We start from the raw sequence: 24286 nt of genomic DNA on the forward strand, positions 1-24286 counted from the left end.
AAACCTTGTACAGTTTGTGGCACACAAGGCACATAAATACGGAGTAATTGAGTCGGGCCGCGCTCTGATAGATAGAGCGAGCCCCGCAATGTTAATCCGGTATCTTGTCTAGTCCAGGACATGACGCATCAATACCTGCATTTGACTCTCGCGCGTACATAACCCCACTATATCCACTTCAGCTCGAACTTGCCTCTGACTTCAACCACTACTCTCGCTAAAGTCTTCTAAGGGACGATGTACACGGAGTGTGGGGATATCATGTGCGGCCATGTTAGCCACGTGAAGGAGGTAAGTGCTGGCACATTATCATAGAGGACTCCCCGTCAAAAACCAGACTATGCAAAGGCGATTAGGTGAACAAATTTAGGCCTCTAAGTGAGTACGTGTCGCACTCAATGATGTAAGATAACTCCTTCCCGGTAGCCAGCATCCAGTAAATTCGAACAGTATGGAAGGTAGGACCTGTCGTCGGGTTATAGTTTACCTAGCCTTGCTTTCAGTGCTTGTAAAGCTCGAAGTCAGATCATATCGGCACGTTCGGCCCAGCGGCAGTAAATTGGTGAACATATACTTCAAACTGATTGACTGTTGTACAATTGTGGTACTTGGTTTGTTGTTCATGTGTTATTTTGAAAGGTAATGGATTTCTAGTTCATCGTGAGTGTCTACCCATTTTTTCTAGATATTCTTGATGGTTAAGTATCATGGTATCAAGGATTGTTTTTATTTCGGCGTCCGATACCATCAATCATGATTCGGGCCTCTATTTTATAGTAGAATATGTATTCGGAATCATATAAATTGTATTAAGATTGTCTAAAATGCTGAAGGTAAGCCGCAAAATTTCTAACGCTATCACGGCTGTAGAAGCCAGTCCTATCCGAATAATATCCAGTTACAACAAATCAAAACTAAGAGAAATTTCATGTGGTGGTACGAAAAACTCAACAAAGAAACTCCAAACCAGGCGAAAAACATGATCCAAGCAAAATTGACAGAAGAAATGCAAGGGATGTAGGAATAGAAGACAAACATGGTACAAAGATAGGAAACTGCGAAATGGGAAGAAAAAGGATTTGCTGGAGCGTTCGTGGCAACGTATTTCCATTGCGGGCGAAAACCTCTCCAACGAATTTGGATTTGGCCATTTCTACTCTTTCGTGCTATTCGCAGACGCTATCGAATCGATGTAGGAAATTTGTTGCAAAGAAACTCCGTCGCTAAAAATGAAGATATTTTATGACAGTGCTGTGGCGGTAAAAGGTCGATATATTACGCCGTTCTTGATTGTGTATGGCGGTGTGTAAGGGAAGATGTGGTGTGCTTTTGACACCCTTGGTGGAAATCTAGTATCGAGATAGACCGTACCAAGAATAAAGCTCCTCAGAAGGAATCACATCGAGAGACTAAAGACAAAATGTCAGTACATCGTATAGCAGGGAATTAAAATGATTACTACTTACATCGAGAACTTCCTGTGTTTCCTCCTGTGTCTTTCGGCGGAAATCCCAGCCCTCTACCGGTCGGTAGCGAACCGCGTCATGGTGCTGTCCATTCTCATTCCTCAAATGGTTGATCACCTCTTCGATTCTACCAAAACCCTTGCGGCACGGAACACCATCGATGCAACAGTTTCCTCGTAGACAATAGAATGGACGAAAGATCCCAGCAAGATGCCTAGAATTTTAGGATTGTGTGTTAGCCCGACGTTCCCAAACCGACATAGGCAGGTAGGTTCGGCTCACCTTTTGAACTCGCTCCTCGTCTTGAAATGTTGCCCGCACCCCTTTTCCGGGCAAAGGATTGGCGTTTTTGTATCCCGACTAAGTTGAACGGACTCGCTGAAAGGTGTCCCCGGTGGGATCTCCCACTGCACGAGAACGTTGGATCTTGTCAAGGTCGGTTCATGTGCCGGACATCGGAACCCAGTGTTGATTTGTATAAGTCGATGAACATCATTCTTGCTTAGTTTTCCCGCTGTATAGTCTTGCAAAGTGATTCCATGAATTATGCCACATCCAGGCTCGATCTAGAACGCGTAGAAAGTCAATATTGTTGTCGGGTCGAACTGTTCCTAAGTAGCTAGAGGACATACGCAATAGTATTCGCAAATCTCATCGTAAGTATCTCCTCGTCTAGAAGTCGACATATCGTAGTACTGTGCTGGGTATGTGCAAGATGGTTCGTGCAACCACTCGGGCGAGGAGCTGTAAGCTACTTCGTTACAAGTTCCGTAGTTGACGTCGTATTGAGAAGAGTATCCAGTATAATGAACTGGATTGTTGAGGAAGTATTCGGATTGCATTTAAGCGGAGTGGATGGAAAGGCTGTGGTATAAATAAGGTCAAGTGTGGGGTATGAGGGCGTCCAGACTAAGATGGTTTGGAAATCTTTATGCTATCTCTTCGTTGTAGGTATAGCGCGGATGAGCTCCCGATGGTTGATGATTATAATAAGTCTCACAGGATAGCGTATATTTATATCTAAAGAATTCGAAGATAGATAAATTTATTGACACACAAAATTGATCCTGATGTTGAAGAAAATAAAAAAGAAAGGTTAATGCTTGGACAGGGAAGGCCCAGAGTAATGGAATGACTTCGGCGATCGATTTTTATCCCGGGTAGAATCGCAGAACGGATTTTGATGTAGAATAACTCTGAACGGCTCCAATAGCGTTCAAATATAAGATAATGGGGTGGCCCCGCCAGTTCGGGGAGAATACCAGGTATTCGGGCGTACCGGCCGCATTGCCATATTATCGAATCACATCGCATCGTGGTAGTCAGTCCTAAGGCGTATACCAAGGATTTATCCATGACTGTTGACAGTAGTACTTTTTTCTTCTTCTTCCTTTTTTTTTTGTGTCGATTCGTCGAGTTGAAGACACTTGGGCGCTCCTTTGGTAAATTCTACTTTTTGGCATCCTTGAAAACAACCAATGGAAAAGGCTAGTTTGAGAAACATTAGGTGAAAGATTGTGTGGTATGTGGTGGGCCCGGGCAGAAATCTAGCATGGGGCTGAAAGGTGGTCTTGTCACGACGACTCGCCTAAGTTTAGAATTAGCTCTGCCAACAGGCCTCCCAGGCCACCCCGTTGGGATTTCCCCCGTCGGAACTAGGAAAAAAGGTCGTAATCGAATTTTAAAGATTCGGTTACAGGAAAGCCTAAACTTTCAGGTATTATCGGTGCTGAGGCTTAATTTGAGCATCGTTGAAACGTGCTAAGCTCGGTGTTGCAATGGTTTGCTGCAAGGGTTAGCTTGGCTGTTTCTTCCGTTTTCGGCATCGCCACCTTCTGCACGCCAGGAAAGTCAGAGTTAAGGAAAAATCGTTTCCAAACTGGCTAGTTTGGGGCCGACGCAACTGGTCTTTGCTTCGACAGAAGTTCGTCATCCCGAAGCACAGGAGCGCTGGCATACATGACGACCCGGACAGCGCACCGAGTGCATTGGATTGACGAGGGCCGCATTAGTTTGCTCTTAGCTCACCCCAGGTGCCAATTGATCGTAACACTGGTTTAGGATATCCACAGCAGGAAATTCTTACCGGTACAGAAAGTACGAATCTCGCTAGGCGTAATCGGCGGCGAACTCGACCTCTGTTTACTGTGGGTAATTATGTACAGACTTAATTTCACAAAAGATTCTTTGAATCTTTCAGGCAATCGGAATGGCGACGCGCGCTCGATAATTCTTTTTTTCTCTCTTGGTTGTCGCTTCAGTCTCGTCCCTATCCGAAACCGTGCGGCGAGTACAAAAAGTATTATGTGGTGCAAGGGTCATTTAAACGCACATGATTGTCTGAGTCCATATACCCATATAGATTACAATCTGGCGAGCATCCAGCATGAGTGATAGCCAGCTTGCGCTTAATGTGAGCCCTGCAGGGCTTCGCTTTCGCGACAGATATATGTCTAAAACCCGTTATGCTAGATCAAGGAGTGGATCTATAAGTCATTTGTCGGGACTCATTGACCATGGACGGAAGTCAAAGTTAGCAGGTTCAGCTGTACTTGCGCTGCCAAGTCACTAGCGACTCCGACTCTGGGTTTGTTATCCAATCATGTTCCGATACCGCTCAAGCTCCAGGAATCGTCAACGGCTTTCCAACGGTCGACTTAGTCAAGGCCGGGGTGACTTCGACCCGCAAAAATGTCATACCACAAAATCTAAGCGAATTCTATACATATTGGAATGTTATCAATTAAACCGGACGAAGCTAGATCTCAATCGATTGAATCCGACAACCGTAAAGGTGATGTCACCAGACTTGAAGGAATCTATAGCCGATCTAAGGCTTCTTGGGGTTAACTAATAGACCGGAAGCCCCGAGGCGTAGCCAGGATCCATGGATCCAGCTGGTTGGATCGGGCTACTGCAATACAAAAGATCTATATTAGAGCTGATACACCCAGTGCTGGGGTTTCACGGACGAAGTTCCAATAACGGTTTTGGTGTTGTTTTATCATTTACCACTGTCAACACACAAAAAGGGCTCCGCCCCTCCCGACTAGCAGGTTAGCTCAAAACACGACGAGGCGTGGTCAAAGCATTGCAGATTTCCGAATAACCGGCGACGGCAAAAAGTATATTCAATGCATAATCCAGCTCTTCTAGAGACTTAAGGCGTCTTCTTCCACTTGTTTTCGCGCCGGAAGGGATCTGGTAGACGTCTACTCATTGGTGCGATAGTTTCCGCCCCGGAAAACTTTTTCGTGACACCGAGAATCCTTCTAGAAGGCTATGTCTGTACTAGCAAACAGTTATTTTTGAAGCGGGATGCTTGCTTCGAGCTGGATAGACTGATTGTCAAATAGGCAATTGAGATTTTCAACTTTGTGAGCTCAAATTCCGCCCTGTGCTCTACCTTCAGCAGACAAAATCGACCTAGCGTCAGTCTAATATTACACAGCGGCCTCATGGAAGCGATTCTAACCGGAAGTTTTCCCAAGCATCATTATCGCGTTTCCTAGTATCATAGTTCCTCAGTATTCACAAGTTACTCTGAAAAAATCGTCAGAGGAGGTGTGGTGATGTAGCAAGTCGGAACTGCCAGAACTTTTGCAGGGATCACGAACCAACCATCAAAACCGATGAAAATGCAGGAGGAAATCCACACCGGCATGTCCGGCTCGGACTTGCCAAGAACCTAATTAAGGGATCAAACGATAATGTGAATTCGCTTTTCAAGCGTGTTTCCGAGTATATTTTGGGGCCGACGAGCACTTGTCTGGGAAAACAATCGGAACTATTGGAACATATTTCGCCGAACATACTTATAATATGTATGGCAAAGGATCTAACACGATCGCGCGTCACGATCAAATAGCATTCTTATCTCTTCCCCGATCGTGAACTTAAACGGCGGGCTGATAAACGTATTCCCTAAACATGGGAGCTATCCTGAGATATGTTTGGTCCGGAGACTATTATCACAACATGTACAACTAAGTGGTGCTATTCTGCCATCGGGGCCTACCCGGTAGAACCGGAACCAGTCTATAGACTTAGATGACAATCTCGTATGCTTCCTCGTGATAGTTGATGTCAGCCCCGGCCGCGACAAAGACGCCGATGTGCTATCGTTGCTAGATGTCAATGTATTCGCTCCAATAAAAAGAGTTGCGATTGCGTAAAGTTCCTACTACGATACATCGAGGTACCTGAGCTGAATTTTGGAGCTGAATTCCCTCATTTGACCAGAATAATCCCATCTACGTAAGGGCAACATTGAATCCCAGCATAAGTTAGGTCAAAGCTCACCGATCAATTTGCTGCCTATTTCGTGGCGCCCATTGCCATTGAATTCAAGGACAGCAAGTTTTCTAGAAGCCCGTGCTTGAAGCGACAGGGGCCAATCACTGACCATTTTTAGAAAACCAATCTAGAAACCAGCGGCAGTTCAAGGAGCTGCTCAACACCACCAACATTTTGTTTTTTTTCGAGATTTATGCGCACAACATGCAGCATTGCATAGGTAAATGTGAATTATCCGTATGCTCCTAGAATTTGAAACATTCCGCGGGGCGTTTGTAAGTATGCATCTCGCATTTTCGCATTCTTTCTTTCTTTTTTTCTCCAAGGAAGGTCACAAGCCAGTGTGCGCCAACCGAAGTCCAGAGGTCTTAAGTTACAAGTTCTCGGTGGACTGATAGCGTTCTAGTGCTGTCAGTTATAACCTTAATTGCAAATATAACTGGATGGGAAATGCGAAAGAATCCCCGGTATCGTGCATATTTACCGAGCCCTGGAGATGCATGAGGAGCATGCGTAACGATCAGCAGCCCAATGCACTATTGTCAACAGTGCCTATTACACCGATCGATCGCTGCCCCACGCTTGTAGACATAGTGCGACAGGATATACCGTTAATTCGGTCTTCTATATACCAATAAACAACTGAGACACAGATGTCTCACTTCCTTTGGCTTCTTTTCGGAGCAAGGATTACCTGTTCATTGTACGTTTACTCCACTACCTCTGAGTCCGCATGTACGTGTATGTGCGGGCGAGCAGCCGTTGGACCCCTATAAATAAAAGTAAGTATAACATCCACATGCCTTTATACATGCATCCATGCATAGACTCATGAGAACGGAAGCGAGATTAAGACGCCACCAGGGCAAAAGCCGTTGCAGTTCCGACATATAAATGCCATGCTCATGTCACAGGTTGTTGAGTCTCGGTCTCCGTGGGGTGTTATGAGAGGGAAACGTGCAGCTTGTCCAAAATAACTTTTTTTTTTATTCACAGTCTTCTTGTAACACTAGACCATCAAGATCTGTAGTTGGTTCGCTCAGTTAGCCTTCCGTTTTGGCTTGCGCAATGCGGCTACAGGGAAGAGTTCCTGTTGGATGCCATAGTTTTCAGTTTTATGATGCTCGTTACTTAAATGACCGTCCCCCGGAATAGTATGGGTGGGAAGCTTCGAGACCCCGATCCCAGATAGAGGCCCGTAGATGATAGTTATTAGTAGGATGCCTCAGATCAATATCTCGGGCCCGGTGGCCACCTTATCATGATATACAGATGCAGTGGTAGGGGAAATGCGCAATATATGTTCCCCATTTTCTCTTCCCTGTCGCTAGCATACCCATGGGAAGCTTAAATCTGCATGAATAAACCAAGAACTTATTTATTTCTATAGTTTTATCATGGCCAATATATTTATCATTCCAGTTGGATTTATCTTCGCAAAAATTTAAGTTCCACATCGGTACCGATAAACTTAGCACGTGTACACGGGATCCTTTAAATCTTAAGGAAAAATTATAAAGTTCTCACGCTTGAATATCTTAATTGTAATACTCTCGGCATCCGCCACCGACTGAAACACATCCCCGTCTATGAAAGCATAGGCCTGGTGGCTGTACAACCATATATCACCAATGCCACGTTCTAACTCTAGAATTTAGCATAAAGAAAAACTGTCGATACCAAAGTTTAATTAAAAGTCTAATCTAAACTCCCATATGATGATTCAACAAACAAACAAACCTCAACTCGAGTCCTACAAGCGTAACCACTCCGAACACGTATGTATGATATAATAGAAGTAATTATGAGTAACCTGAGGCGACGTTATCCTAAGTATCAATAGTCGTTGCACAAGCACAATAGAACCACATCAATCTCACCAAATAGAGCCCTTATATTCGTATCTTACAGCTCGCTATATCGACATTATCTTTTGAGTGGATGGACGTTGAATTAAGCTCCACGTTCGAAAAGTGAAAGATATTGCGTGATCAGACAAGCATTACTGCTGGCAGTTTGCTCTGTATGACAATGTTACGTATGCCACATAGTTGTATCAAATCACTTCGCATAATATTGATTTAGTGACATTGCTACCATACGCCTTGTCATGACATTTCGATATTTCTTGTCAAGAAACGATGGAATGTCCTGGCATGCGCTGCTATTGAGACTACCCTAACCATCGATATCATGAACGCTTCAGAAAATAATTTTACACTAAAAAGCACCTTCCCGTTGACTTGAAAAATTAGTAAATAGTCAGATCGACTGACTTGATCCCAAATTACTGTGCCATAGCATTCAAAACCAAAATCTATGACCCAGCTTGCCCCCGCAAATCTGTAAGATCCTGTACAAGAAAAAGTTAAACAATTGCCAATATCGCACCGATCAGTTGTCACAGATCTATTAACGAAATTCGAAACCAAAAAAAAAAGATAAATAATTAATAAAATAAAACAATGGGTAACCTATCCAGCAAACCCAAAAGAGCCCCACAGTCTCTTCCCTCGACTTCCTCTTCATTCGTCTCGGCCTACGAAGTTATAGACCATCTGAACTATTTTTCCAATACTCCAACCCCATCATATCATTCACGTACCAAAACCAAAGACATGCCACAGAACAGCTATCAAGAGCATAATCGTCTAGCGACTACTACCGCTGAAAATCCACAGATATCCCAGCCCCGTATTCAACGCTGGAGTACCCCGGTTGAACCACCTAGTAAAAACTATTCTTCCCCACCTCACAGCCGAAGCCGTAGATACAGTACTGCGGAAGAAATATCTCCGACTGCAAAGTTGGGCTCTAACGGTGCTAAGCCACAGTTTAGAGATATAGATTGGGAGAATACTAATACTAATACTACTGCGGTTAATGGGAAAATGTTACGGGATAGAGTCTCTGAAATTTCAAAGTGTGCTAGTGATGTGGAGAAGCTAGTTGACGGGTACTTGGAAGAGCATTCGGAGATGCAAAAGAAACTTAAGGCGAAGATCGAAACAAGTTCTAGTATCACAGCTGTTAAGACTCGCATTCCAAGAAATACTGCGAAGTCCCCAGCCATATCTACAAGCTGTCTTGGCGAGATCTCAACATCGCAGGTTCAGGTTCTAAAGGATCGTATCTCAGAGTTGGAAAAGAAAATTAAATATATGGAAAGAAACCAACAAAAGGAGCTTTCAGAACGAGAAAGATCAACTCTGGTTGGTATTCAAAAAGCGGACGCTAGTCATAAAGTCGAAATCGAGAGCCTTCAAAACCAAATTGCAGATGTGAGTCTCAAACTACAAAACCATAAAACCAAAGTCGAGAGCCTTACAGGTAAGCCTCATACCCGTATGATCAGACTGCATCAACACTCAATTCGAAGTTTTACATATATAGTTAAATATTTATTTATCTTCACTAATCGCAATTTAGATCAAAAATCGCACCTGATCTTCGAAAAAGATCAACTCCAAGCCAAACTGGAAGAGCGGGCCCTCGAAACCACAAGCATCCATTCCAAACTTCAAAACCAAAGCCACGAGATTCATGACCTCCAATCCCGTCTCAAAAGGACTTCCCAAGAACGGGATGAAGCCATCAAACAATGCAAAATAATCCAAGATGAAGCCAGCACTGTCAAAAACATTATTAGAAACTGCAAATACTGTGCTGGTGTCTGGGAATTTACCCAACATCGTGGTAGTATCGATATAAATGTCTGGTATTGTGACATTGAACAAGATGGGGGCAGCTACACTCCACCGTCAAGCGTAGAGGCTTCACTAAATCACCTTAAAGATCTGCCTGATCTCCCGAACACAGCCTTTGATAACCTTGAAAGGTTTTTGTATGTCCCTCCTGAAGAAATTTCAGTCCCTCATCCGTAGTATTACTAATATAACAACCCGGTGGGGTATTAGTATCAAGGAATTCAAGACTATCGTTCAAGACATCGAAAAACTTTCAAACGGCATCGCTTTCCGGGTTTCCTACTGCGACTTCTACATGAAGGTATATATATTGGCCCTCTGCCCTATTTTCTATCAAACCCAAATACACTTTCAATATGCGTTACTAAGTTAACATCAAAACCAGAACATCGACGTAAACGCACTCTCCTCCTTCAGACATTGTCTCCAAAACCAAACTTTGGATTCAGAAATATTCTTCCCCTACTTCCAATATCAAATTTGGCATAAAATTCTCCAGCCACTCCCCTGTCCCTCCCGTCCTTCCCCACACTTCCTAAATACACCCCCAGAGAATGAGATTACCCTAGACCCCGTCTCCCAAGCCCTCAAGCTCGATTCGGCTGAGGCCTCAGAAATCAAACTAAACTACAGAACCCTCACCACCTTAATTTCAGCGATTAGAGCAAGGTACTCAGCCCTCGCCGTATCTCTGAACTTCTTTCAAAGCCAGTTGAAAATCTCCCTCGCATCCCTTAAAACCCGGGAATTCGAAAATACGGATACCACAAACACAGGCTTCGATCTATTCCCCATAATCCGCCGTACTGATAATGGTCTCATCATCGGCCAGATCCCCGTAAAAAACATCGAAGAAAAGGCAATCATAATCCCCATAACCCCAATACTATACTATAGCACTCCGACCCCCAAAATCCTCGTCCGGGGTACTGCAATAGTCTATGAATTAAAACGTAGCGCCCCGCTACCCTGTCCCCCGTCCGTAAAAATCCCGGGTAGCCCCGCCCCAAAGCCCCGTACATCCCAGAACAGCCCCGTAAGCCCGGACACCCCCATCCAAGAGGAACCTAACTCCCCAAGCGCCCTACTCTGCCCTTCATCCTTCTCCAAATCTCAAGCCTTTGTTCCACCCCCTTCACCACTACCAGTACTTCGCCTATGTCTTCATCGTAAACCAAAACTTCCGCCGTTGGATACTACAACCTCTACAACCTCCACAACTGCAACTCCTACAAACTCTCCAGTCCTTCAAAGAACAACCACTGTCACAAGCACCATCACGTCAAGCCCAAATAGACCACCACCCCCACAAATCCCTCCAAAAAACCTCACTTTAAGGAGAGGATCTGTTCAAAACAGCACTTCCACTGGTCCTGGAATTAGAACTTTTATCCGCAGTACGAAGGATTCAGAGGCAAATCCAAGCAAAGGGCTCCCGCAATCACCCAGCAACAACAAAAAAAGCATCAATAGAGCCCCAAAGTCCTCGAAAGAAACTCCTTCTGACGAGGACTTTTCGAGCAAATCGAGTCATAAATCCAATCCCTCCCACAAAACTCACGCTGGTACACCTCTCGCAGCTATCTGGCGCAAACTGGAAGAACTGGATAAGAAAAATGGTTCTGGAAGTACTAATAACACTTCCTAAAAATGAGTACTAAAAGGCCGTGCATGAATGGATATGACAGTATGCAAGGGTTTGTACTGGTTTTTGTACAACCTTGATGAATGCATGTTTCATGCATGTCATAGATTATATGTAGGAGGCTCCATTGTATTTGTTTTTCTGTTTCTTAATTCCAATGCGGGTATGTGTATACAAGGCAGAAGTTGCGCCTTATGGTTTTTTTTTCTAGGAGTCGCACTCGGGGCTCATGACGTGCATTGCATTTGCAGTAGCTAGTTGTCATTTCATAGTTCAAATTTGTCAGCTAGTATTAATAGGTATTTAGGACTTTCCATGTTTCAGTACTTCCCTTCGGTGAGATATATCCTTTTTCACAATAATGAAATTATATTGGACTATGATTCTGGATTTAATTCGTTCCCTTCAATTAGTCTATTCAAGAACTTATAACGCACTTAGGTAATTAGACTGTTCGATTCAGGCATGCGTGCGCCTGTAGTGCGGGCTCCAATTGAGGAAGGAGGAGAGCAACGCGGTTGAGTGTGGTATTTTATGTCGGTGTTGTTCGATCAACACTTTTGCCTTTGATGCCCATCAACGGAATAAGCCAGTCGCTCAATCATTGCAAACTCCTCCTGAGAATATTATACTAAAGATAAAATAAAGGAAAAAGAAGGAAACCTTGCGCTTATAAACCTATGCGCAAGTGAGAATAAGGGAGTAGAGTATGAATTGAGGGATCTTATGGAGAACATAGAATGTCTCTAGGGCCGCATTCTAGTACTGGCCGACGTGCATGTGTATGCTGATATATATAGCTATAAGAAGATCAGTGATGAGTGATGAGTGATGAGTGAAAAAGGAATATTTTAATAAAGTTCCGAAGAACATCAGGAAATTGGTGCAAAAACAGAGATCCGCGGGTGATTGTATTATATCCATTTATACGTGGATATCTTCGAAATGTAAATTGAAATCTCAAATTGTCCAAATTAGTGGGAGATATCCATAGTAATTAATGGATTTGATTTTAAAGCCATATCCATGGGCTATAGGGACCGTACCCTTTGCAAATCATAGCTATATGAGGAGATATTGATTAAATTAGAACTTAGTAGGCACCTATATTAGGTATGTCTATAGCCTAGAGGCATTGCCTAGAACACTTGATCATAACAAAGGAGATTAATACGTATTAATACATATAACCAAAGCTTAAGCGATAGTACTACTGGCAGATAGCAAAAGATGCTCCTGCTCGGTATCTTCGATCTAGAGTAATAAGTGGAGATCATCCCGTGTTCTAAGGACGAAAGCAATGGAGTGTGACCATTCTAGAATATGATCCTAACAGAAGATGAACTTTAAAAAACTATGAGACCTCAGCTCCGGTACACAAGACGCCAACTGTGCCTACATCGGTCGTCCGCGTACGTAACAGCAACGCCACCAGTGTAATTCGAATCGTGACAGGAAACTTGGCGGGCTCCCAAGACCATCAATGGAATTTAGTCTATCTCATTTGCTTTTATGAGATCTTCAGTGGTTAGATCGTATAGCTGCGTCGTACAAATTATAGTCATACTCTTCTCCTTGGGGCCCGTGTATTGTATTGTACGGCGTACTCTTCTCTGCCGTGATAAATTACTTGGGGCTAGCGCAACCAGGTCAGGTCTCCCAAGAGACTCGGTGTGTTATCTGGAATCTGAAGCTCTTGATTGATTTTCGTGGATGTATAGTGGGGTCACGACGAGTCTTCGGGCATATTTTGGGTGTTGGTCATAGTTGGTATGGAATGTAAATTTATACTAGGTCTGGTAGTACCTCGGTGAAGAAGTTTAAAATCATGATTCTTCGCGCCTCCAAACCAGTTACGTTATTCGTATGCACGTTAGGGGTAAAATTTTGTCCTGAAGCCAATCTGGGCACGAGATGACATCCTCAAACTTTATCCTTTCGCACGAAACCAAATTATATTTTCCGTCTAGTATTTGGTCTTGCGTCTTTAAACGCCAGCCAGCCTTGGCTCATTTTAAGTTCTACCTCTTTATGATACGCGTGAAGAAACGTCGATATGTTTATCAGCGATAGCGCTGACTGCACTCCTTTTCTATCCAAAGTAGAACTAACGAATTGTTTTCTAAAGGATCCCAGGACCGAATCCGCGGAACAGGTGTTAGTGCATAGCGCTTACCGTGAAGCGTATGTCACTATACATTTACATATACTAGTACTAGTTAAATGGTCAAGTTAACTACAGAGGAAGAATCTTATCAGGCCTATAATAAGGCAATCCATACTAAAGATTAGAGTTAACTATCTAGATATTCATTTTTCTAGTTCCTGATACGCTTATTCAGTTGGCTATCCAATCAACCATCGCTATGCCTGTTAATATAATGAACAGCAGCCGGGTAAGTAAACTACCCACCTACCCGATTATATAACTATTGAAGCTACCGGACTATTAGTATGCTTAACAAGAATGAGTTGTCTAATAGTTTGGCTAATAAGTAGTTAACTAGCTTGACAACCAATAGGTAATTTTGTAAGCAGTTCAGTATACTAACTACCCACTGGGCGCGCGGGGGATAGCACCTAGGTAGGTTGCCTAGTAGTTAAGTAGGCTGCTCACTAGCTAAAAGTTCAGTTGTCGGTAGCCTGGCAGTTGGCCCCTTCTCCGATTAGTATGCTAACGGCCACTAAATAAACAATTTATCCCTTAACTAATAAACATTCTAGGTAATTACTAGTTAAGTAGTTAAATGTGCTAGGTACGAGTAGGTATAAAAGCAATTCATTGAATAGAAGTTCAGTAGCTGACAGACAATTCAAAAACTAAACAAGTCGATGCAATAAACAAAGCAGGTCAATAGACAGGCCTAGGACTGGTCTGGGCCTAGGACTAACTATAATAGAAATGTTCAAATAACAGTAAACCAGAACTATAGTATTGCAACTTATAATTAAATTGGTAATTTGAACATGCATACATATGTGACTATAAATTTATAAATTTATTCGCAATTGGACCCCGAGACTAAAACAGCTGTATTATGTATATGCGAGTGCAATTATAGCGACTTTTGGGTCAGACACGATCGCACTTTCATCACGGAGCTAGTTTTCAACTGCCATTTGTCGATTTGATAATTGAAAATTGAAAATGATAATCCACGATTCCATTCCATTGGCTGTAGTCTCCCTCCTCTCAGTGGAAGGTGACTACGAAACTAAAAGTCCACTTCATACTAAAGTTAAAACCCAAAATTCATAACCCACTTACCTACCATAATTATTTCCTAGCGTTGGTACCTGTAATATCATAGGACCAAGCCTAACAATCCACTAAAATGAATACCTTCGATTACAACCAGAGCCTATAAGTCCCAACTTCAAAAGCCCTGACCCAAACTTCTGCAGTCCAAACCCCATCCTTCTTCGCAACCTCAATTTCCTCCTCATCATCTTCCAACAGGTTGCACTTCGTAACCTTCTTAACCTCCCACGAGCTGTTAATCCCAACTTTGCTCTTACCTCCCAAACTATCAAACAATCTAACAACCACACTCCTCCCCTTTCTTTTGACAATAGTATTCTCGAATTCTTCGTCATCCTCTCCACGTTTGACATGATCCAATATAACCCCCTTGTCTCCCGTCAACCAAACGCCCTTGGCCGCAACTTGTTCTGACTTGGTAAAGCCCACAATAACCGGATTGTTGAGATCATATCCTGCACGAATCACGCGGTGATCCAATGGTCCCTCATGGGGTGCAATCGCATATCGAATCTTATGGGTTCCCATATCCGCATGTGCATCAGGAGCCTTTGGCGCACGGATCAAACTGAGCCTCATGGTATTTCCTGAAACTGCGAATCCGTACTTGCAATCATTCAAAATCGCAACTCCATAGTTATATTCGCTCAAGTCAGCCCACTTATGGCAACAGACCTCAAATCTCGCCATATCCCATGATGTATTGTAGTGAGTTGGCCGACGGACGATACCGTACTGACACTCATAAGACGCCTGAACATAATACCCAAGCAATTAGCAAACATTCCGCTCCCTCAATAAATCCATAATATCAAATGGGGAAAGATAAAACTGACCTCAGTGTTCTTGATATCAACCGGGAACTCAACCTTCAAAAACTTCATCGTCTCATGCCATTCAACCTCACACTCAACCCTAATCAAACTCAACGCGTCCTCAACGCTGGCACCCGCAAGGATATCCGCATCAAGAGAGAGCGTAGACTTGAGCCAACTGAAATCGCTAATCTTAGTTTCAATGAGTAGGGAAACTCTATTGGTACTGTTCTCCAAGATCGTAACCTTGTCTGGCGTGAGCTCCCTGCGTTGGTCAAGATGGTAGACTTCCACCTATACTCCGTCGTTAATCATCACAACTTCTAAATGGTTAGAGGAATATTAACAGGAGAGAAAACTTACATCCCAAGCTTGCCAATACAACGGCTTATCATCAAAGATAACGTATTGGTTCGCTTTTCTTCCAGCGGGGATCAACTCCCTACCAACCCTGGTATCATAAAGGCTAGTAATCAACCCATCTGTGATGATGATCTTAAACCTTTGGTTCTTCATCTCAAATACTCCAGTCTCAATTTCTTTCACGGAAACCTTGGGCTCCTCATTCGCAACAACCTTTCCTGCCCCAAATCCATCATGCTGCACGAAGGTCAATTTTTCGCCAATCGCCGCAATCTCTCCTCTCTCCCATCCATGGGTATTGATGGAAACCGGCCGGCAGCCCTGCTCTTCGTCCTCGGAAACTCCCAAAGCCTTAAGCCCGTCTTTGAGCAACTTCTTGCCTTTACTAAAGAAAACATCAAACATCTTATCTGCGTCTTGATACACCATCTCGATAGAGCTACCAGGCAAGCAATCGTGGAAATGTGACAGACACATATTCTCCCACAAGTCATCGATTTCTTGTTTTGGATATTTGTAATCCCTATTCGCAAGACTGGCATGAGTAGCAACATATTCGATATCGTGGAGCAGGAATTCTCCCTTACGAACATGCCATTTCGTCTTAGATTGCGTTGTATATGTACCGCGGTGAAGCTCGAAGTAAAGTTCACCATACCAGGTGACAAAATTGGTACCCTCAGAAACCTTCTTTTCAAGAGCCCTGAAGAAGTCATCGACGGAACCGCCCATGTGGACGCGTGGAAGCAATCCAACTACCCGAAGGTCAGCGGTGTCTCCTTTCTTTTAGTGACATAGAGGAACACACTTACTAGTATCAGACATCCCTCTCAACCTCCTCAACTTCTCTAACATCTCAGAAGTGGGTCCACCGCCACCATCACCCTTCCCGAAGACCAGTAAACTGGTATTATCCTGATCCAAACTCTTATGTTGTGACATACTCCTCTTGACATCTCCAAAGTGCGCATCAGCTGTGTAGGTCTCGCTAGGCGGCATATGGCACAAAACCTGCGTCCCATCTAATGAAACCCAATTGAAAGTAGTATGCGGGAACTCGTTGATATTGTTCCAGCTCAGCTTCTGCGTAAAAAATCGACTCATCCCCGCAAGTCTACAAAGCTGGGGGATCTGGGCAGAGTAGCCGAAGGTATCTGGTAACCAAAAAGTCTCGCACCGGCTACCGAAATGGCTTTCAAAGAACCGTTGTCCGAGTAAAAATTGTCGAACTAAACTCTCTCCGCTTGGCATGTTGGTATCATGCTCGACCCAACTACCACCGATAGGATGGAATTGTCCGCTCTTAACCTTCTCTTTGACTTTCTGGTACAATGGTGGATAATATTGCTCCAGCCATTTATACTGTTGCGCTTGACTGCAAGTGAACCTATGCTCTGGATACCTCTCCATCAACTCAACCTGACTACTCCAGCTTCTAGCCACCTTTCTCTTTGTCTCATCCCATGGCCAAAGCCAGCATGTATCAATATGACAATGGCCTGTCGCAAAAACAACGGGCTTCTTATCAGTTTCATAGACCTTGTGCGAATCCCTCAACTTCCCCAGATACTCAGCCGCGATATCCCGTCCCTTGGTAATACTGCTCTGCTCCCCTAGAACAAAGCAATTCATGATCCGATTGGCAATCTGCAACGCTTCATGCGCTTCCGGGGACCCATCGGGGAACTCCCTAGCTGCATCCCCGATCATCCAGAAGTCATAATACAACGCAAGAGCCTCCGTGTTGGGGACAACGATATCCGCCTCGTGAAGGTTGAAGTACGCGTTCATATTTGGTGGTTGAATACCATTGGTATTTCCAAACATTTTATTACAAGCCAATTCAACATAGAACAGGTGCTTTTGGCCGTCAGCCCAGTTCTTTGGAATAAGCCACTTGGTACGTTCGCCACTGCCGGTGAGACCCTGTAAGGGGACGCCGTCCGCAGACCAAACCATTGATTCGCAATCGGCATCCCAGCGGAATTCAATGTTCTCTTTATCTTTCATACGGTCTGGGACAGTGATATGGATACGGAACCAGTGAGTAGACCAGGAAGGACCGAACCATTCTCCTTTCTTGCACGGACGATACGTGGCGTTGGTAGCTTGCTTGAAGGCCGGTCGATCCATGCCCGGGACGGACCAGACTTCGAGTTGGACATAATCGTGACCATCCTCGCGGTCCGAATCGTACATACTACAGCAAGTCAGCACAGTTTTACACCCTTTTTATATAACTAGCAATGGCCGAGCAGCATCAGCCCAGGTTGGGCCGGAATGGGTAAAAACATACTCAGGTAGACTCTGGCCCTGGTATTGTCCACCGCTGGTAAACTGTCGCAATCGATCACGGTAAATATCCCGGATCTGCTGGCCCTTAGGCTGGGTAGCCAGCACAGGGTAGCTAGAACCGCTCATTGCTCTTGTTTCTCCGCCCATTCCGCCACAGCAGCTATTATTAGCCAGCTTGGATGATTTCTGAGGTTTTAAAGAAGAGTGCTAGCTAGTTATTAGCAATTGAGGAATCAATTCGAGAGAGTAGGTAGGAAGATATCCCCTGCAATTTGAAATAAAATGTCCAGGAGGTAAGACGTAGAAACAATTCAAGTAGGTAGAGTAAATAAATTGCGGGGGAGTAGAAAGGCTGCTTTAAATCACCCCCGGCCAGGCAGAAGATAGAGGGGTATGATATCAGGCCGGGCGCCAAACATTGGAGGCCCCTGTCGTGGCCCATGCAGGCGATCGAACTGTGGGGTAGCACACCCATTTGGGACACCCAAGCTAGCCAGCTGTCGGTTCCAACAGCCGTCTTCGGCATCAAGCCGGTGCAGATACAACGCTTTATCACAAAAGAATTAAGTAAACTTACCAATGTAGATTGATCTTTGACCTCGTGGTTGACCGAATCGGTATTGATGATGTCGTCGTTGTCGTCGTTGTCAGTGTTAGGAGGGTAAATGAGGTTGTAAGCCATGATGTATCTTAGGATCTTCTTCCCAGTTTTTTCTTCTTCAAAGAATCAGGTTATTGGTGGTTGCCAATGCAATTCAGCGTGACATACGGTAGCTATAGCCAGTACGTATCCTCGGTGACAGGTAGCTATCAGAGACGGACCGTCTAGCCCGACTCCGGAAGATTAATTGGGCACTGCAACACTCAACGTGCGTTGGCGAACAGCATTTCGGACTACAGATTGTCCTCGGCCCTCAAATTGCTCAAGACAAGATATCATGTTCAACTATCGCAATATACTAACATAGCTCTCTAAGTATTTGTATAAAAGTAAATGGCCATTCATCAATGTATCTCAATTATAAATCCCCTAAACTATAGTAAATTGCTTAACCTATCCATAAAGTCTCTACCCATCATCTTAGAAACATGTTAACATTCCGATTGGATATATAAAAGTAAAATCCATTTCTGAATCAGTGATATAACTATAGGCATCTCTCCTTGAGATTCCACTTTTTTTCAAACAGAAATCTTAAAAAAAAAATGAGTTGCGAAAAGATAATAGATTCGATCAAGAATTCAATCGATATATAAGAGGAAAGCGAAAAAGAGGGAGAAGCCAGCTTGCCGGCAGCTACAGGGGGGGTCGATAACCAAAAAGTCCGCTTTCTAGGACGCCAAAAAAATAAACAAAACCGAGGTGCAAAAAGCGACAGAACAAAGCTCGTTTGAAGTGACCAAGTCCGGCCGTGTAGAAAATAGGTAGCCAAAGTCTCAGTAACCCCCAGTAGACATGAATGAGACAGTCCTCACGATGAAGCCATAATAACAAGTGAATGCCAAGATATACAGTATCATATCAACAGCTATAAAAAAAAGGACCAGCTTCGATGACAATACTGACCGCCATATCGCATCGTAAACAACCTGCGAAATTTAAAGGCAAGGAGGGAGGATGGAACCAAAACTAAACCCGTGTGGAATGAATAGAAAGTATCACTCAAAACTTAAAGTCATCTCTTTCTCCTTCCCAAACTCATCTTCATCTTCTTCCATCCAAGGATTATTCGGCAAAGCTTTCTCCCTTCCCCTCACCTTGACACTCCCAGTACCCGACCCAAGAAGCCCATGCCCGCTACCCACACTACCCTGTGTGCTATTTCCCCACTCACTTCCATTCCTTTGGTAACCAGGCGCAGCATAATAGCCCAAACTGCTTTTCCTCGCGGGGACACCTGCGCTCGCTTTATTCAAGACTGGCAGCGCCCCTCCTCCTCCTCCTCCTCCTCCTCCACCACCACCGCCACTACTGCTATTCCACTCACTTCCCCTCCCATCGTAAGAAACCCGAGGGCTACTACCACCACTGCCCCCCAGTCCCGGAGAAGTTCCTCTAACCCCTAAACCAACTCCAGAACTAGAACTTGTTTGTCCCCAATAACTAACCGCCCTTCTACCTCCTGGTCCTCCAGAAGAGGCCATATCCCTCTTTGGAGGTGGTAAAGGTGGTGAACCTCCTTCATCTTCAAAGGTCATCTGAATTTTCCCTTCATCTTGTCCGAACTCATCTTCATAACTATACCCAGCCCAAGGGCTCTTCGGTTCCAAACTTCCTGAACTTCCTCTCTTGTCCCTCTTCTTCTGTAAACTGCTTCTCGTAAGATCTGGCGAAGATCCTGCTCCAATAGGTGTATGGCTTCCATATCCTCCTGCTGTAGTACCGCTGGTCACAGTACTACTTAAATCCACATGGGATGAATTCCTCGAAGCGTTTTGGCTTTTGTCTTCACTTCCTTTCCTTCCGAATATCCCAAAGCTAAAGGTCCTAGAACTTCGCGCAGTCCCAGCGGGGCTCTTCCCTCCAACCGCTGGATTCGGCGTCGGAATACCCTTCCCAGTTCCGGGCCGTGATTTAACCACATTTATTGAATCTGCCATAGAATCATAAGTTGGCGTTGCAATATTAGGCGACCCGGCAGCGCCCCCAATCTTCGGCGTTCCATATGCGTAGCTTCCGATCTTCTCTTTCTCCTCTTTTGCTTTTTCTCTATCCTCCACCTCCTGTAACGCCAACTCTCTCCTGATGGCTTCAACGTCAAACAGGACATTGTCCCTATCGTCCAATCCATCCCCGTCTCGGAGAACCTCACCAGCTGCGCTTCCATCGCCGTTCTTTCCCTTCTCTTCAGTATAAACCTCCCAGTCCGCTTTCTTCGCCACATCTTTATTCTTGCCAAACAAACCCCACTTTCTTTTAGAGGGCTCTTTCTCCAGCTCTTTTCTAGCAGCTTCAATCTCGCTAATAAGCTCAGTCTGCTTCTCTCTCAATTGGTCTGGATCAGCTTCTTCAATTTCCGTGAACTCTTCGGATAACATCTCCCAATCCAACTTCTTGAGCAGCTTTGGAATTGCCGTTCTGTAGGCCATGTGTCCGATGACATATTCCGTACAATCCAGATTGTCCACACCTGGGATCCCTTCTATAGCTGCCAACCCCGCCACCCTCCCAAGACCACCGGAAGTAGCTCGGAAAAGGTACCCTAAGCCGGTCTATAGTTAGCCGCCTCATAACTAGAAATAACCCCCTCCCCTCCTAGGAGCCGAAAAGATACGTACCCAATATCCAATCATTAGTACAATATCCATTCACGAATTGTCCTCTCACAACGCCGCTGATAGCCATATACTCATCATGATTCACAACCACTGGACTTCCGAACATATACACATTCTGCACCAACCCGTGAGCATTCCTCCTCGCCAGCTCCATCAGACACGAGAAGATAACCCTTGCGCCCAAAGAGAAACCGACAAGTGTGATCGGCCTGACACCGAGATTTCTATGGATCAAGGTATCCGCAAGGATGAGTCCGGAGGCCCAAGCTCGATCAAGTGATACGTTCCAGGGGTTATCAAGTAGGTATGACAGCTTCGTTAAAATCAACGGTACTTGTAAAGATGCCATCAACGCCATCAGAACTGTGTTACCAAGCACCTGCTGCAGCGACTGTGTAAGAACCTGCTCTCAGATGCTTCGTTAGCAAAACTCTCCCCGAGCGTTCCGTAAAACATCTGCAAAAAACTACATACCTCCGTCGCGAGAATGTTAATAGTCTGACCCATGCTCTGCATCATTTCCGGTTCCCACAACACACTGTAGATATCCCCCATAATCGGATCCACCGTTGAAAACGGCAACCTCACGTCATCCTCTTTACCATTCATCCACCCGCTGATCGTCACGATAAGATTTACCCTCTTACTGTTATACAATGGTCGAAACTCGAATACCGAGACACTTTTCGTCCTTCTCCCTGCAGCCTTTCCAGCAATTGCACTCCCCGAAACGGCGGCAGTCGTAGTAATCAATGCCGCACCACCAGTACCACCCAAGAAAGCACCAGTAGTAGTGATCCCAATCGTTGTAAAGCCGGCTGCAAGACCAGCACCGATAACCGGTGCCAACAAACCGGCTGACAAGCCAATAACCAGTCCGCCACCAAGTGTCGCGAGTCCCATCATAGCAAATCGTTTATTCCTGGCTCTTCTTGCTCGATCCTCGACGATACCAGATTCCTTCCAGTCCTGCGCAGCATTCTCCTGCATCTCCAAGGCGTCTGTTACCTTCTTCTCAAACCTACAAATATCGATCCAAGATATACTAAGGTGTTTTCCAACTAATTCTAGAAGGACTCTAGACCGGGCGTCATAGACACTATCTGAAATTAACACCAGGAAGAGATCACAAAGCACCGTCCATCTAATATCGATATCTAAGGTTTTCGAATCCGGTAACTGGCTCGGGGTCCTAACCGCGGGGAGTTCGTCATTCATATGCTTTTCGTAGGAAGGGGGGCCTGGTTGGCTGTAAGAGTAACCATCTCCGGACTCGCGGTGGTCGAGCGAGCCTTTTCTTGTTACGCTTGGCGAAGAGCCTGTAGATGAAGTTCTCAACTCTGAGGGCCGCGAAACCGACACCGAGTCTCGTGGTGATTTCATTTCCTCGGCAGCCATCGGATTTTTAACCCTCGCATTCTTCATCAATGTCGGTGTAAGATCCGATGCGACAACACCATGCTCCGAAAGCTGTTCGATCATGATTTGTTCTACCGAATCCTAGTTAGTATGCCTAGTACTGCTATATGGTAATAATCGCACATTTTTATCTCACCATCAGGACTAATATCCATATGTTTATACAACCTTACCATCACAATCTGACTCCACATCTTCATATGCTCTCTTCCAATACCAACTCCCTTCTTTACCCAGCTCTTTTTCACCTCCACTAGCTTATCAAGCTCCATCCTCATATCAACCATACACAACTTACACAAGCCCACGTACGCAATCCTTTGTCCCTCAGTCAAGAGGTCTTTTGTAGTTTCCAACTGTGATAATGGGTTGCGCTCTGCATCTTGGTCTTCGTCCCCCTTAAATAGATAACCGGTGTTATCATCCATTGACGTAGCAGACTGTGCATCTTCATCCACTTGAACACGCGTGTACCCCTTAGAAGCGCCCCCGACACCATCTTCTTCTCCCTTTTCACCCTCCTCGTCTGAGAAATGGTATTCTTTAGCTATTAACTTTCCATCGTCATTGTAGATATCGTAGGGCGCGTAAGAAGGCATTTCCTGCCATTCCCCGGATGACCGACGTGACGTGGCGTCCTTCTCATCTTTGACCTCAGTAAGAGGGGCAGATTGCTGGTGTGACCAGGAGGATATGGTAGGTGCAGCGGTTTGTTCGGGCTCCTTTTGGTCTTTAGCGATCTTGGGAAGGGTATCCGGTGCCGGCGAGAGAAGTGAAGCATCAATAGTGCTTTTTGATAAGTTTCTATTGTGAAGATTGGTTGAAGTTGGACTAGTGGGGTTGGTTCGATCGTTTATATCGGAGAGAGGTTCCGGTTGTTCCTCCTTAGGGGAAGGCTCAAACGATGTTGTTTTCGGAGGGGGGTCGATCTTTATGGCCTCCTTTTGAGGCTCGGCCTTGGTTGCTTCGACTGTTTCTAATTGTTCCGAGACCACCTTGGTCTCCTTTGATATCACCGGTGCCGCTGATACCGCCTGGACGCCCTTTGGTGTTTCTAAAATAGCATTGACGGTCTCTGGCGCCTCCTCAACCTTAATTCGAGCTTCTGGCGTGGGTGTGGGTGTGGGTATGATAGCCGTCTCTGTGGGCTTCAAAGATATCCTGGCTTCTCCTTCGTCCACCTTATTCTTGACCATAGAGTTCTCGTCCGCCTCAACCTTCTTAACCTCACTAGAAGTAGCTATAGCGCCAATGGTGGCAACTGTAGCAACTCCTACAACCCCAGCCAGCATCTTTTCCCCAACTGTAACCTCCCCTTCCCCTTCCCCTTCATCAATTTCATCCGCAACCTCTCGCACGGGGCTTCCAGTAGTCCTAGAACTAACATCAACATCGTCATCCTTCCGACCAACATCCTCATCTTCGTCATCAGAACTATCGACGTGTATCGAAATAACGGGCTTGAAAACAGGTAGTCCAAAATCATCTAGCTCTGGTTCTTCTTCTGGAGTGGGTTTCGATGGTTGTAGTGGTTCCGAGGGCGCGGACGTAGGTATCGATGTATCGGTGGTAGTAAATACCTTCTCTTTCTCAATTGCTGATGCTAAAGACGCTGATGAAGTAGCTATAGGATCTTTCCCCACTCCCCCACCACTCGTGACCGCAGCTCCATCATTAGCGATAGTAGCAGCAGCAGTTCCATCCTGCTGCTGCCCAGACATCTTACCGTGGGACCTTGC

The 24286-nt window shown here is 44.9% G+C and overlaps 4 protein-coding genes across 4 annotated transcripts; 1 reads left to right on the plus strand and 3 right to left on the minus strand.

Annotated features, from left to right (window-relative positions):
• Nucleotides 1–1349: 1349 nt before the first annotated feature.
• Nucleotides 1350–2308, minus strand: AOL_s00007g112 (uncharacterized protein; the record flags this gene model as incomplete). The annotated part of the gene is made up of 4 exons (XM_011120013.1): nt 1350–1409; nt 1467–1680; nt 1749–2032; nt 2099–2308. 4 exons carry the CDS (start codon nt 2306–2308, stop codon nt 1350–1352), a joined length of 768 nt encoding a protein of 255 aa, XP_011118315.1.
• A 5919-nt stretch (nt 2309–8227) lies between these two features.
• On the plus strand, nt 8228–11117 carry AOL_s00007g113 (uncharacterized protein; the record flags this gene model as incomplete). The annotated part of the gene is made up of 4 exons (XM_011120014.1): nt 8228–9092; nt 9192–9606; nt 9680–9770; nt 9855–11117. 4 exons carry the CDS (start codon nt 8228–8230, stop codon nt 11115–11117), a joined length of 2634 nt encoding a protein of 877 aa, XP_011118316.1.
• A 3346-nt stretch (nt 11118–14463) lies between these two features.
• AOL_s00007g114 (uncharacterized protein) lies at nt 14464–18531 on the minus strand (the record flags this gene model as incomplete). The annotated part of the gene is made up of 6 exons (XM_011120015.1): nt 14464–15129; nt 15213–15485; nt 15555–16309; nt 16367–17754; nt 17851–18056; nt 18427–18531. The coding sequence occupies 6 exons, from the start codon at nt 18529–18531 to the stop codon at nt 14464–14466; spliced, it is 3393 nt and encodes a 1130-aa protein (XP_011118317.1).
• Nucleotides 18532–19508: 977 nt separating this feature from the next.
• AOL_s00007g115 (uncharacterized protein) lies at nt 19509–24268 on the minus strand (the record flags this gene model as incomplete). The annotated part of the gene is made up of 4 exons (XM_011120016.1): nt 19509–21052; nt 21129–21531; nt 21603–22618; nt 22684–24268. 4 exons carry the CDS (start codon nt 24266–24268, stop codon nt 19509–19511), a joined length of 4548 nt encoding a protein of 1515 aa, XP_011118318.1.
• Between the last annotated feature and the right edge of the window lie 18 nt (nt 24269–24286).

This window comes from Orbilia oligospora, assembly GCF_000225545.1.
Source record: "Orbilia oligospora ATCC 24927 unplaced genomic scaffold scaffold00007, whole genome shotgun sequence".
Lineage (NCBI taxonomy): Eukaryota > Fungi > Ascomycota > Orbiliomycetes > Orbiliales > Orbiliaceae > Orbilia > Orbilia oligospora.